At 50.9% G+C, this 409-nt stretch overlaps 1 protein-coding gene across 1 annotated transcript in view; it reads left to right on the top strand.

Annotated features, from left to right (window-relative positions):
- Positions 1 to 274: 274 nt before the first annotated feature.
- The window catches only part of EMH_0059010 (uncharacterized protein), a gene marked incomplete at both ends in the record, with an annotated part of 7,482 nt that continues 7,347 nt past the window's right edge, over positions 275 to 409 (top strand). The window contains one exon of the mRNA XM_013497630.1: positions 275 to 287. Coding sequence (XP_013353084.1) covers positions 275 to 287 — 13 coding nt within the window. The remainder of the gene's footprint in view (positions 288 to 409) is intronic.

The raw sequence follows: 409 nt of genomic DNA, 5'->3' as shown, positions 1-409 counted from the left end.
TATATATATATATATATATATATATATATATATATATTCTACTTTAATCGATAGTATAACCCAGGTAACCTAACTGTGGTGGTTAGGCTTGGCTGCTTGCCTTTCTCCCGTTGACCCTTGGGGTGCTGTGCAGCGTAGCCCGAGTTTGCTGCAGCAGCTGCAGCTGACTCTGTATGCAGCAGCTGCAGCGCCACTGAGAAGAGAACTCTCTCGCAGCAGCTGGGGTCCTCTCTCTCAGTCTCCAGGCATCCTGCATACAGCAGCTCAACGCACAATGCATGCGGCTGGTGAGGGGCAGAGATGAGGGCTGCAACAACGCAGCGGGGCATGCAGGCACAGCCAAGCCCCGTTCACTGCATGCGCTAACTCTGTAGATATATATGAAACACCTACAGGGCAAGCAGCAGCA

This window comes from Eimeria mitis, genomic scaffold, assembly GCF_000499745.2.
Source record: "Eimeria mitis Houghton genomic scaffold, Emh_scaff2808, whole genome shotgun sequence".
Classification (NCBI taxonomy): Eukaryota; Apicomplexa; class Conoidasida; order Eucoccidiorida; family Eimeriidae; genus Eimeria; species Eimeria mitis.
The sequence above is the reverse complement of the archived record's forward strand: the minus strand, read 5'-3'. Positions and strand labels throughout refer to the sequence as shown.